Source organism: Juglans microcarpa x Juglans regia, chromosome 1D (genome assembly GCF_004785595.1).
Source record: "Juglans microcarpa x Juglans regia isolate MS1-56 chromosome 1D, Jm3101_v1.0, whole genome shotgun sequence".
In the NCBI taxonomy this organism is placed as follows: domain Eukaryota; kingdom Viridiplantae; phylum Streptophyta; class Magnoliopsida; order Fagales; family Juglandaceae; genus Juglans; species Juglans microcarpa x Juglans regia.
The window spans coordinates 32334204-32346482 of NC_054594.1; the positions used below are offsets into that span (position 1 = coordinate 32334204).

Genomic DNA, 12279 nt, shown 5'->3' on the forward strand with positions numbered 1-12279 from the left:
ACGCACTTCACAGTTGTCTATAGAATTACTCTTATCATATATATTAATATAATTATATAATTAAAACTTATATAGTTAAATTTAAAAATATATTAATATGAGTTAATTATTATAAAATAATAACTATCTATAAACATCATAGTATTACTATCAAATATAATCAAGTATAGAAATAAATTAAAAACTAATATTTAAATAAGTTTAGTATAATAAATTATTAACATATATTCTAATTTATTAAAATATAATTACTATATTATAAGTCTAATATAAAAATAAGTTAAATATTCGTAAAAATGATAAATGATTTAGTTTTAATTTTAAATTTTTTTAAAAAATTATAATTTAAAAGTTCATAGTTTTGGTTTTTTTTAAATAGGCTAAATATGAAGGTAAAATGATGCCAAAACTGGAACTTCAAATCCAACTTCATTCCGATAAAATCGAAATTATATCGAAATCGGAATTAAGGGGAATCCGACTAAGTCGATGCTACTGCTCACCCCTATTCCTGAGAAGGACGAGCCCCCATCTTATTTTCTATTGAATAATATGATTCATTTATAATAAATAGGATAAAAGTATAATGTATAAAATTACTCGCCTTATAAACATGTGTATTTAAATTTTAAAGAAGGAAAATTAAAAAAGAATAAAAAAGAATAGCTTATTATACCGACAACACAGACCCAACACAACGGTTATCGACCTCACATTTCTTACCGGAATCATCAGGATTTTGTCTCTAGAATTCGAATAAATAAACATGAAAATCAAACCCCGGAATATCTACGATGATGATAAATAACAATACCGACAGAAGCAGATAAGAAAATCATCATTTGTGTAATAAGAGGTACAATAATCCTTATTCAAATCACTTGCTTCGTTAAGTATAACAGTAACAGTAATACACAAGCCCAATCGAAACCCACACATATATATAAGGGAAAATAAAAGGCTAAAAAAGGGAGTGAAACTGAAAAATAAAAGAAAAAAAAAATAGAGTAGAAAAATTAGCGTCTGCAGCGAGTGATGGTACTGCACCCGCGACGGTAGGGATTGGCCTGTGCTCCGGGTCGGCAATTGTAGTAGGACGCGCCACGTCGAGAGCAGGGAACACTGTTCCTCCTCAGCGCACCGTAGCTTATGTACTGCCTCGTGGCCAGAATGCGGCGGTTGCTCTCCGAATCCATCGCGAACTCCGAGTCCAATTCCTCGTACCCACCAGACATCAGGCACTCGGCGATCGAGCCGCGGCACTCCGATTTCATCGGGAAGAAGCCCAGCTGGCGGTGGTCACCACCACCGAAGGAATCGATGGGCGAGGATGAGCAGAGCGTCAAATGGGCGGCCAGGATCGCACATATCACGAGAAAACCGCAGGGGTTTGCGCGTTCCATTTTCGAGAGAGAGAGAGAGAGAGAGATGCTGTTTAGTGCTTATGCTGGGAATGAGGGTAGGTTTGGGATTATAAGTGACGGCTGGAGAGAAAACGCCACTGTGTTTAGAAATAATTACGGGAAGTAACACTTGACTTCGGGGGGGTTTGCTTGTAATCTAAGGATGTCTTTGTGGACACCCACTAGGGCCACTAATCAAGCTTTTGGACCTTATTAATAGGTAGATTTTTTCAAAAGAATTATGAACTGTTTTAATAGAGAGGCCAGTTAGTGGACAGCAAATGCGTGAGTCTGACGATTGGGAAAACGCCAAATGATTCCTTCTGCGAATCAAATAACAGTCCCTTTCCAGAAAAGAAATTCAAAAAGTTGAGCATTTTATAGTTCAATAAAATCTATGGGCCGCCAGTTTTATCCATCCTTTTCTGCATTTATAAAATTTGGTAATTACTGATCTCGGTTCCAAGTGGCATTTTCATCAAATGTCGTCTTATTAAAAGAGATTTATTTTTATCAGATAAGCCTTATAAATATTATTTTTTTTTTTTATTGAATCTTAATCTTATTGTATTTTTAATTATATGTCATCTTATTATAAGATGAAAATACTATGTATCCGTACACTAACACTAAATCCGTATAATATATCCGTACACTAAACTATTTAATCCGCACTTTGTCAGCCATTTAACCCGTCATCATTTGATGTAAACATGGTTATTATCAACTCAATGAATTTTATTTTTTACTTTTGAAATCATGTTAATATCGTCCTACATAAAGGAGGTTCTAGAATGTGATTATCATAATTGTGGGACAAATTCCCCAAAGCCCGCCAGCCTTAAAGTTAATTAAGACCTCCCACCTGAACCACTTGAAGAGTACTCGGATAAAATTAAGGGTGGGTTCCGACTTCGACGGAGTCGAAGTACTCACCTCTGACTTCTAATCCTGATTAGGGTTGGAGGTCAAAAACTGCTCAGACTCTGATTAGAGTTCGGAGCTTGAAGCTCCGATCGGGTTTGGACCTACGGCCTAATATCTAATGCCCAATTTGAAATTCAGATTGGTTCATCCCTGTTTAAAAATATTTAAAAAAAATAAAATAATGTAAAAAAAATTAAAAAATTAAAAAATACTATAAAAAATAAGTTAAAAAACTAAAACTTAAATACAATGACTAAATTAAACTACAAATCGCAAATGATAAATTTATATTTAAAACTACAGATCGTAATAAATTTAAATTTACAGTACCAAAATATTCATAATATCATAGATTTCATTCATATATGAAATAGACACAATCCATTGCATCAGTCTTGACAGTCCACACATTTAAGTCAATGACTCAATAATGATTTCTAATTTTTCTACATGAAGTTTTATCAATCAGATGCACTATCTTTATTTTAGTCATTTAATTATAGACTTCTAAACAATTAGCAAGTGAAATATGACATAAAATAGGACACATTATGAACTCACATCCACTTCTACTTCTGACGAGTTTTGCATGACTATAATTTCCAGAATTTAGTTTCTCACTAATAAAGGGATCATCTCATGGTGCGTCCGTCTCAGTCATATGTTTATGTGATTGAAGGCCTTAGACTTGCTTATTTAATTAAAAGGGATTATTTTATTAGTTATAAGAATTAATCTACAATAATTGAGTTTGAGGATGCTTCACCCACATATGTCTTATTTCTTATGAACTAGGCTTTTTGGGAAGACCTTGTATTTTGGCCAATGGCTTATTTGGAAAGTTACTTTTAGGAACTAGGGTTTAAATAGGTACTATATCGAGTTACTGTAACAACGGCACTATTCATCCAAGGGTATTTTTGGAAGAAAGGGCTTTATTTTGACTCGGGTTTTAATTAGGTTTTAGTTTAAATACTCTTTGTAGCTTTATTTTAAGCAGTTTTATGAAATTTGATAAATTTATTCATTGTGAGTTGAGTTTACTCCTCTTGTTCTTGATTAAACTTTTGAATTTATCAAATGTACATCACAACCATTGTGGCGTTCCTCCTTGTATTCTGGGTTCTTGAGACAGGTTCTTCAACGGGTCTAGATTTTAATATAATCTAGGTTCTTGAAATGAGTTCTCAACGGATCTAGGTTATTCATCCATGGACTTGATTTTGACTTTCTTGTGTGAGTTTTTAAATTGATTGTAGGTTCAAGGGATTCCATTTATACGGATTCATATCAATGGTGGTGGAGATAATGAACTCCAATAAGCATCCAAGACACAAGCTCCGGTGCTAAACGTCAACTTAGATGCAACCATAGCGATAGGAATGACTAGTACATCCATCGCTATTCAGGAAAGGACTGAAAACTTGCTAGAACTTACCTTCCACCAAGTTAATATCGGGAATGTATCATTAGGTGCCTCGACATCTTCCATAAAGTAATGCTCAACCTCAGATTTACACTACATAATATTCATCGATTCATGATTTTGATAATACTGTCGTCACCACAATAAATTTGAACATTGTGCATGTGTGTCAGCCCAAGAAGATGTCGAGCCGGTCAGACATGAGAAGCTATCACCTTCGGTTGAAGAATGACCACTACTATTGTAATGATTATATAAATCATCAATATCACATTTAAACGATCTAATAAACTAATCAGAGTCCTCATCACTGAGGACGTCCCTAATCCAATCTTCTACAATCGCCAACTTATATCGGGGGTCAAGGATTGCAACTACAAATAATAATCTATTTATCTTCTCCACATCCCCAATATTTATTATATTTGTATTTTATCCTTATAGTCATTGCATTTAATAAACCCACACTATTAGTACAACTCTCTTACAAGTGGTCATAAAGTCTCGAGAGCTCATCGAAGTACATATTCGTAGTAGGATATTTTGTCCCAGATATCCGCATAGTTATGTTATAAAATAATTTCAAAAATTGAACAAAATACCTGACATTTGCCCAATCAACTGTGTCTTGCGCACCAAGCCTCATTCTTCCCCCAACTGACTCCAACAAAGCATGCCTCATATCCCTATCCTCGACCTCCATCTGCTCGAATGTTATTTGGTACTTTTGCGCTACATCCAACATCATATATGTAGAGTTCCATCGAGTCGAAACATCCAGTTGTAACATACTGGAAGATATGATCTCAAGTTATTCGGCTATTGCCTTAAACTGGCGGAGCCGTTGGGGGGAAACTCTCACATATCTCACAAGATTCCAGACTTTAATAATGGAATCATCAACCTCCTTGAACCTTTTAGAAACTATGAGGTTGATGATATGGGCACAACATCGAACATGGATAAATTGGTTCTCACGAATGATATCCTCCTTTACCGTCATATTCCGCCGAACTAATCAATGACAATGTCATTTACACTGTCATTGTCAACCATGATACAAATCACTTTTCTGATCCCCTAATCCTTTATACAGTCATCCATCTCCTTGCCAATTGATGACTCCTTGTGATCAACAATTTCTTTGAAACCGATAATCCACTTTTGTAACTTCTACTCACTGTCAATAAAATGGGATGTGATACACATGTAGCCCACATTCTGTATGGAGGTCCATATATTAGTCATAAATGCCACTCTTTGGCCAATGGTGATAAACATTTCCTTCATCGCTGCCTTCTCCTTGGCATGTCTCTTCTAACAATCGTGCATCATAGTATACCGTGAAGGTATGGGAAATCATGGCTCTAAAATATGCACAAATTTGTGAAAGTCTGCCTTGTCAACCATGGTAAAAGGTATCTCATCAGTGAATCGCCTGATCAGTTGCCACCAGTCATTTGTCTATCTTATACCGATGGCAGCCCGTAAGATGTGTTATTAATACTGATGTGCCTTGTTCCTTCGAATGACAACCGCATAGTTGCCCACAATAATGACATCGAGCATGCGGGTTCTCACGATCACTGGGAACTTTGGTGAAATGTTCCTATGTTTACGGCCTTTTTTTACTAGGTCGTGCTGGTAGATCGGCCTTAACATTCATCAACTCCACCTCCTCATTAAGTATATCAATGTCTTCTAGATCTATTGGGACTCGACTACTTGTACATGAGATAGTTGCTCTAGATGAGGGTCTATAGCCAGAAGTACCTGTCGGTGACGCTAACGGCTGTACGTCATCCTCTTATGGAGAATAACATCGAGATGATGTAGCATCCATAATTTGAGCAAATAATGTGAAACACTTAACAAACAACCGTCATTTAACATTTTATGAAAATTATCTACAAATTGAAAATATGTTAAAAAGGAAAAACATATATGTCTATTCATGTTTGTGATTTTAAAAATGAATAAAACACAAAAAAATAAATGTCTGCTCAAGCCATACTAGAGTAAATGCTCGAGCGAACAATCTGTGTGATGTTCGCTCAAGCCACACTAAAGCGAAGGCTCGATTGAACATTTTGTGTGACGTTCGCTCGAGCCACACTCAAGCGAAGGCTAATCGAACAATCTGGGTGATTGAACGTCACCTGGAACAAAAACACCCGAGTTTCCAAAACCTAAATCCTTCAATTTTTAAATTTAATAGCCTAAAAATCAAAATCATTGAAATGCAAACCACAAATCATTGAAATGAATAACAAATCAAACACATTTCACAAATTTCAAATCATAATGTTTAAATACAATGATTTTGGAACCCTAAAATTCTACAAAAAAAACGAAGCAGCTAAGTGACTTACAATTTGTGATGAACTTCGAAAGGTGGCTTGCAGCGGCCTCAGGTGACGGCAGATGGCAGGGAACTGGGGAGGTGAACTTCACGAAGCATAGCATGGACTGTGGAGACAAAGGGAATTGGGGAAGGGGAACTGTTGTGTGAAAGTAGGGGGAAGAAGGGGTCTTGAGTTTTGGACCCCCTTCTCCACAAAAAGACGTCATTCCGCTTTTTAGCAGAACGACGTCGTTTAGTTTTCCCCTGCATTTTGGATCTGCTTGAGCGAAACGACGTTGTTCCTCTTAAAGTGGAATGACGTCGTTTTGAGACATTGTTTTTTTAAAAAATAAAAGTCGGAGTTTGGAGTTCTAAGTTCGGAGCCCACATGGGCTCCAACTCCAAATTCTGGAAACTCCGTAAGAATTGGAACCTTGTCAGAATTCGATCAGAGTCGAAAAATCGGAAATTTTGCTCACCCCTAGAGAAAGCAAACAAATACGGCCCTTGGTCATATCAACTAGCCACTGATATTGCTGTTGATTTCGGTGTAGCATGGCTTCCACCTTGTGTCTGCTGAAAATCTTAAGGAAATCAAAGTATACAAAGCATAGTTATAAACATCTAACGATTAGGTAATTTGGGTCGGATTAATAGAAACCCAATATTAAATGATTAATTTATTTATTTATACAGAAGAAGATCAGGATACCTATGATATATATGGATCAATATTGCATATTCGATAGATTCAATTCTAGTAAAAACTACCACAAAACTCGCCCTCTAAACTAGTAATTTTTTAATAAAAGGCACCTTATATTGTGGAGTGACAAAACTGATGCGAAGATCTTTTTGAGTTGATATATGACATCTCATCCAGTGCTGTTATTCTCTTGACTACGAGGATAGTGAATATGCTGGTGATGATTTGACTCTTGAGTTCGGTAGATATTAATTAGGTCCATCTGAACTATGTAAATAAACCCGCCATCAAGTACTTAGAAATATTTAGTTCTTTATATATGTTTTGTCTGTAATTTCTTCGGGCCTCCATTGGCCACGACTCAAACGGGCCAGTGGTTGGACTGTTAATGTTTCCAACTTTGCTATAGGAAATTAAGCAGGAACTGGGGTTTTATTTGGAGGTGTTGTATGTGACAATTAGATAGAAAAGGGATGTTAGGATGTGAGAATACTTGTTATAATAACTAGCTAGGATTCTCGAAGTTGAGCATTTGACTAAGCAATTGACCCTTCTCTCTCCACTCCACTCCACTCCACAGACACAAACCTTGAAGCTCGTGGAGAGGCACCTTAAAAATAGCCATACAAGGACTTGGTCTCTCTCCATGAATCCATACTTTCATTCTTCCTAGGTTCCCATGTACATGATACATCTCTCTCTCTCTCTTTCTCCAATCAAAATTCCTAACTTGCCCAACATTGTTTTTCCTACATTGGTGGTGAAGAACCTTAATTATCGAATTACATCGCTTTTCCACACATGTAGGATTCAGTTGTAGTCTGTTTAGAAACATATTTGGCTTTCCTCCAGATTTTCGATGATCTAGTCATTGAAATGAAATGCAGCTTAATCGTAGAAAAGTTTATCTTCCTCGGAATGCTAGTACGTCATGGCACTATGCCTCGTCTCAAATGGTGCATTCCCTATTATGGTAAGAAGCCTTGTGCAGTTCCTTAAAGATTTCAAGGATTTAGAGGTTCGTACCTTACTCTTTCCAAATGCTATAAGCACCAGCTATCAAGAAAAAAAGGGGAGGGGGGGGGGGGGGGGGGGGGGGGGGGGGGGGGGGGGTGGGGGAAAGAGAATGAAGCTTCGATAAATATAAAAGAAGAAAAACGAACATATATTAAATTTGGTATAGCAGAAGTTAATAATGGCATCCCAATCCAGCCAAACATCAAAGAAGAACATGCACAGCGCTAGAGGCACTTCCGACGGTTCTCAAGGCAGTCGTAATTTTAGTGGGCAAACTGTTAAATTTGCAAGACGAACTTCAAGTGGACGGTATGTTAGTCTGTCAAGAGAAGATCTTGATATCATGTCTGGAGAATTTTCGGGGGACTACATGAACTACACCATGCACATGCCTTCGACGCCGGATAATCAGCCAATGGACACGTCTGTGGCCGTCAAAGCCGAAGAGCAATACGTTTCGAATTCTCTTTTCACAGGGGGATTCAACAGCGTGACACGCGCACATCTCATGGACAAGGTGATCGAGTCAAAGGTGAGCCATCCTATTGAAGACTGATGCAATTTTCTATACAAACTATATTTATTTTTCTGCTACTATTAGTCATCTAATTTATTACTCTGCTTTGGAACAATATGTTATTAATTGTTGTTTTTCTCAAGATGGCATATAAGATGTATTTTGGTGAACTGTAAACGGCAGAACATCAGAATCAATCAAATAATAGTTGGTTGAAGTTCTCCTCTGTTTTCTTCCCTGCTTTCACTATTTTTCTGCAATCTGATTTATAAAACCAACAATTGGTATCAGAGCCAGGTTTCGATCTTCTTGGGAAAAATGGCTGCCCTTAGTTCATCCACTTCAATTCCTATTTTTTCTGGTGAAAATTATGACTACTGGAGCATAAAAATGAAGACTTTGTTCTTGTCTCTTGATCTATGGGATGTAATCGAGTCTGGAATTCCAACAGTCAGTGAAAGCTCAAGTGGTGGTAGTTCTGATTCAAGTCAGGTCAAGCTGGAAAAACAGAAGGATACAAAGGCATTATTCACTCTGCAACAAGCTGTAAGTGAATCTATATTTCCAAGACTAAGGAGAGCTACAACTTCTAAAAAAGCATGGAAAATTTTACAACTTGAGTTTCAAGGAAATAGCAAAGTTAAAACTATTAAGCTTCAAGGGTTGAGAAGGGAGCTTGAGAATCTTAAAATAAAAGATTCTTAAATTGCCAAAGAGTATTGCTCAAAACTCATTGAAGTAGTTAATCAAATGAGGGCTTATGGAGAGGACATAACTGATGAGAGAATCGTACAAAAGATCCTCATTAGTTTAACTGAGAAATATGACTCGATGGTTGCTGCCATTGAAGAATCTCGGGATCTCTCTACACTTTTAGTTACTGAACTGATGGGTTCTCTGCAAGCACATGAACAAAGGCTTGACAGGAGGAATGAAGCTACTCTTGAAAATGCATTTCAGTTGAAATTCAATCTCAAAAATCAGAAGCAAAAGGATTTCAAAAAGGGGTATAAGGGCAAGGCAAAAGATGGAGAGAGTCATCAGAAAAAGTTTGCTACAAAAGGTAATTTTCAACCTTGTGGTATTTGCAAGAAAACTAATCACTTGGAAAAAAAATTGCTTTCATCGTGGTAAATCTCAGTGTACAAATTGTAAAAAGTTTGGCCATGAAGAAAAGGATTGTAGGTTTAAAGACAAGAATCAACAAGCAAATTTCACAGAGGATAAGGAAGAGCAGTTGTTTTATGCTTGTCAAGTGGCTGCTGAACAAAAAAGGGAATGGTTTCTCAATAGTGGCTGTAGCAACCACATGACACCGGATTCAAGTCTATTTTCTCGAATTGATGATTCTGATAAGGTAAAAATCAAACTCGAAAATGGTGATCTGGTGGAGGCAAATGGGAAAGGCACAGTAGTTTTGGAAACCAAAAGGGGAACCAGATTTATAAATTATGTGTTGCTAGTTCCAAGCCTTGATCAAAGTCTACTAAGTGTTGGACAGATGATGCAAAATGGATACTCCCTTCACTTTGAAGATGATCAGTGTACTATTTATGATATAAAGAACAACAATCATGTGGTGGTTGAAGTGAAGATGGGAAATAGGAGAAACTTTCCTATTTATTGGCAATACCCGAAGGCTCTTGTGGTTAAAAATGATGAAACTACCTTATGGCATCAAAGGTTTGGACATTATAACCTTAATGCACTAAGGTTGTTAAATCAAAAAAATATGATGAGAAACTTACCTCTTCTGGATCAGAATATGGCCATGTGTGAAGGTTGCATGTTGGGGAAACAACATAGAGAATCCTTTCCAAAAGGAGAAGCATGGAGAGCCAAAACAGTTTTGGAACTTGTGCATACAGATTTATGTGGTCCTATGAGAACTCCTTCACAAAGTCAAAACAGGTACTTCATCTTGTTTATTGATGATTTTTCTAGAATGACTTGGGTGTAATTTCTCAAAGAAAAATCAGAAGCATTTGAAATTTTTAAGAAATTTAAATTGCTTGTTGAGAACCAAAGTGGTAGAAAACTCAAAACTTTGAGAAGTGATAGAGGCACTGAGTTTAACTCTAAAAAGTTTGATGAGTTTTGCAAAAATGAAGGGTTGGAACACCAGTTGACTGTTGCATATACTCCACAACAAAATGGAGTCTCGGAGAGGAAAAATAGGATTGTCATGGAGATGGCCAGGTCTATGCTAATGGCAAAAGGACTTCCGAAAAAATTTTGGGCTGAGGCTGTTAACACAGCTGTGTATCTCCTGAATAGATGTCCTATAAAAGCTGTGAAAAATTTAACTCCCATTGAAGCTTGGAGTGGGATCAAACCTACTGCTGAGCATCTGAAAGTTTTTGGATGCATTTGTTATATGCATATCCCTGAACAAAAAAGACACAAATTGGAAGAAAAGTTAGCAAAGGGAGTCTTCCTTGGATATAGCTCTCAATCCAAAGGATATAGGGTCTTCAACTTAAAATCACAACAGCTGGTTACAAGTAGGGATGTGGTGTTTGATGAGTATTCAACTTGGAATTGGGAGAAAGCTGAAGAATTAACTCAGCCACTTACCATACCAGTAATTGAAGAACCTGAGACAAGAATGGAAAATGATGATGACAGTCAATCAGCAACTCCAACTTCAGAACAAAGGGTTGACAGTAACCTTGAGTTCTCAGATCAGTCTACTCCTGAAACAACTCCAAGAAGGCTGAGACATTTGAATGAAATCTATGAATCTTGCAATTATATGTCTTTAGAAACTGAAAGCTTTGCAGCAGCTGTAAAAGAATCAGTTTGGGTTGATGCAATGAAGGAGGAGATTAAGATGATTGAAAAGAACAATACTTGGGAGCTTGTTCCTTGTCCTGACAGCAAAGAAATCATTGGAGTTAGATGGATTTACAAAAGGAAGCTTAATCCTGATGGTTCATTAAAGAAATGCAAAGCAAGATTAGTTGCTAAAGGGTACTCACAGCAGGCTGGAATCGATTTCAATGAAACCTATGCTCCTGTGGCAAGATTAGATACTATAAGAACTGTTTGTGCACTTGCAGCTCAAAGAAGTTGGAAGATCTCTCAACTTGATGTTAAATCAGCTTTCCTCAATGGAGAACTTGAAGAGGAAGTGTATGTGGAGCAACCCGAGGGTTTTAACAAGGAAGATGGCAAGGTGCTTAAATTAAAAAAGGCTCTATATGGGCTTAAACAAGCACCTAGAGCATGGTATAGCAAGATCGATGGTTACTTTGGTGAACAAGGCTTCAAGAAAAGTGTGAGTGAACCTACACTTTATGTTCAAATCAAAGGTAAAAATCTACTCATAGTCTCCTTATATGTTGATGATTTAATCATAACTGGAAATGACTCAAAGATGATTGAAGAATTCAAGCAAGAGATGATGAAGTCTTTTGAAATGAGTGACTTGGGTTTAATGCATTCTTTTCTTGGTATGGAAGTATGTCAAGATGATGGCATCTTCATTTCTCAAAAGAAGTATGCTGAAGATTTACTTAAGAGGTTCAATATGGCTGACTGCAAACCGATGGCAACTCCTCTAATTGCAAATGAAAAACTTAAAAAAGAAGATGGGGGAAAATTAACTGATGGGGCTTCTTACAGAAGCTTGATTGGTAGCTTGCTATACCTCACTTCTACTCGACCTGATCTCATGTTTGCTACAAGCATGTTGTCAAGGTTCATGCAAAATCCCAGTCAAGTGCATTTTGGTGTTGTAAAAAGAGTGTTGAGATTTGTTCAAGGAACTTTGAAGTATGGTATTTCTTTCAAACCGTGTTCTTATTCAAAATTAATTGGGTACACTGACAGTGATTGGGCTGGTTCTATTGATGATATGAAGAGTACATCAAGCTATTGTTTTAATTTGGGATCTGGAATTTTCTCATGGGGTTCAAAAAAACAAGGTTTCGTGGC

General features: G+C 36.8%; 1 protein-coding gene across 1 annotated transcript; it reads right to left on the minus strand.

Annotated features, from left to right (window-relative positions):
- Nucleotides 1–819: 819 nt before the first annotated feature.
- On the minus strand, nucleotides 820–1453 carry LOC121240034 (protein RALF-like 33). Its single transcript, XM_041137480.1, has one exon. The coding sequence runs from the start codon at nucleotides 1401–1403 to the stop codon at nucleotides 1017–1019; it is 387 nt and encodes a 128-aa protein (XP_040993414.1). The 5' UTR covers nucleotides 1404–1453; the 3' UTR covers nucleotides 820–1016.
- Between the last annotated feature and the right edge of the window lie 10826 nt (nucleotides 1454–12279).